Source organism: Prosopis cineraria, unplaced genomic scaffold (assembly GCF_029017545.1).
Source record: "Prosopis cineraria cultivar Desert tree isolate PC_DT_omini unplaced genomic scaffold, ASM2901754v1 PC3, whole genome shotgun sequence".
Classification (NCBI taxonomy): domain Eukaryota; kingdom Viridiplantae; phylum Streptophyta; class Magnoliopsida; order Fabales; family Fabaceae; genus Prosopis; species Prosopis cineraria.
The window spans coordinates 8,839,271-8,841,544 of NW_026555334.1; the positions used below are offsets into that span (position 1 = coordinate 8,839,271).

The 2,274-nt window shown below is 37.6% G+C and overlaps 1 protein-coding gene across 1 annotated transcript; it reads right to left on the minus strand.

Moving 5' to 3' along the window:
* Positions 1-324: 324 nt before the first annotated feature.
* LOC129304877 (7-deoxyloganetin glucosyltransferase-like) lies at positions 325-1,994 on the minus strand. The gene is made up of 2 exons (XM_054944706.1): positions 1,411-1,994; positions 325-1,308 (listed from the first exon to the last, which is right to left on the minus strand). Exons 1-2 carry the CDS (start codon positions 1,928-1,930, stop codon positions 374-376), a joined length of 1,455 nt encoding a protein of 484 aa, XP_054800681.1. The 5' UTR covers positions 1,931-1,994; the 3' UTR covers positions 325-373.
* Positions 1,995-2,274: the final 280 nt, after the last annotated feature.

The following is a 2,274-nucleotide window of genomic DNA, read 5'->3' on the forward strand; positions in this document are numbered from 1 at the left end:
AAATATTTTAATAACTTTTTTATAGGAAAATGTTTAATTAAAAATGATTTAATGTATTTATGATAAAATATTAAGATATGTATTATAATTAACTCGAGATATATGCCTTAAATATTTTCGAGTTTTACGCAGAGGAGAAATACACAGCCAAACTTATTACGACATAACTAACTATACCTAACTTTCAAAACTTATTAAAATTATGGCTGAAGTAAAATCTAATACTATACATTTTTTATGAGATTTTGAAAAGGTAGCAGCCAGACCGCAGTTTTAGAGAGAGATGAGAAAGGATTCCAACCATACAGTGTTTTCAGAGAGATATGCAGAAGAGCAATAATATACTCAAAAAGACCGAAGTAGCACCTCAATTTTACATTTTGATCAAGAATTCGTTGATCAATTTCTCCAAGTTCATATTGGAAGAACCACCAGGCACAATGGCTTCCTTTGCAATTTTCTGCCACTGCATGACCTTGTTTCTCATCTCCTTCCCCATCTCTCCTTCCATCAACTCATTCACAAGCCTTTGCACCACATCCCTCTTCACATTATTATCAATCTCGAGCCCGATTCCCCATTCTGCACAAGCATACCTACAATTAGTTTGCTGGTCTGCGAAGAAAGGCCAACAAACTATTGGAACCCCGGCGCACATGCTCTCCAACATGGAGTTCCATCCACAATGGGTCAAAAACCCTCCAATTGAAGGGTGGTTCAGGACTTTCTCTTGCTCACACCAACTAGCTATGAAGCCTCTTTCCTTGGTCTCATTTAGAAACTCAGGTGATAGAATTACTGAGCCACCATTCACGAGGTCAGGCCTTATGATCCATAAGAAGGGTTTCTTGCTATTGGCTAAGCCCCAGGCAAACTCATGTAGTTGTTCTGGAGACATAATCGTGACGCTTCCAAAATTTACATAAACTACAGATTTAGGTTTCCTGGATTCTAGCCAATTGATGCATATGGTTTCTTCTTTCCATAGATTGGTAACAATGGATTCCAAGTGTTGGCTAAGTTGAATTTCAGACAGAAGCAAATGGACAGGGCCTATGGTGTAAATAGGAGGGAAGATGGAGGATAGAGTGTTCAACGCATCACTCTCAAGCTCAATAAATGTGTTGAAAATCATGGCTTGAGCATCTTCAGCATTTTTAAGATTGTATCTTGTCATATTCACCATAAACTGATTAGCTGGATCTTGTGTGCTAAAAAAGCTTGGAAGATCCCTCAATCTAACGTTCTTCATGCCTGAAAGCCCGTCCAGTTCAATATCCAAATACCCACTTGTCAAGTATCTCTCATCTGCTCCATTCAATGAAAAAGAATAATTTTGTTATTAAAAGCCCATTATATATAACAAAAACAAAGTGCATGTGCTTGAGCGTGCATGTGTATATGACTTACCTAAGGGAAGGACACCCTTATCAAGAAGATCACAACCATGCCAGAGGCCTAAATAAGAAGAAGCATTGATTACACTATAGATGGCAACAGGAACTTTTATTTGTTGAGCAGCTTTCACTGTGAAGGTCATAGCCATATCAGAAATCAAACAAGTAACTGGTGGCACAAGACCTCTAGAGGCAGATTCATGAAGCTTTTCAAGAAGCTTTGTGAAAGGGACGAGGCAATTTTGTGCTGTAGATTCACAAAGAGAAGGTAAGTGTTGGGTAGCATCAGCTTGAGAAGGAGGAAGCCCATCAGGGATGGTTTCAAAGCGAAAATCTGAGAGTCCATCAAGGGCTTGAGGACCTCTCGAATTGAGCAAGCGTCTATGGTTATACTCAGTGTTGACATATGTTATGTGAAAACCTCTATGATGAAGCACTTTAGCTAATTTGAGGAAGCTGTTTAGATGGCTCTGAATCGGAAATGGGATCATCACAACATGTGGCTTTGATCCTTCACTTGCAATGTAGTCCATGCTTTTCTTCAATATAATTCTCTCTTTCTCTCTCTATCTAGCTATCTCTCTATCCATCCATCTATCTAATGCATAAGGCTTTATGTATATACAAGTAGAGCTGATATTTTGGGTTATGTTGAAGGGCAGCTCAAACAAACCAAAAAATTTAGAATTGAGTTGGGCATATAAACAAAATTTCTTTATTTCAAGTTTATTCGAGGCGCTTGCAAAGTCTGAAATAATACAGACCAAGCCCAAATTCAAATTATATTTAACAATTCGATTATTCATGCCAGCCTAAAAACTTGAGGTGTTAGAGATGGACTTCTTAACTATATTAGTTTATATATATATATATATAT

Bases quoted from the DNA above. Each gene is read 5' to 3' on its own strand.
- LOC129304877 (XM_054944706.1), bottom strand. From the start codon at position 1,930: ATGGACTACATTGCAAGTGAAGGATCAAAGCCACATGTTGTGATGATC. The intron at 1,309-1,410 runs GTAAGTCATATA...TGAATGGAGCAG, and splicing joins TAAGGGTGTCCTTCCCTTAG to ATGAGAGATACTTGACAAGT.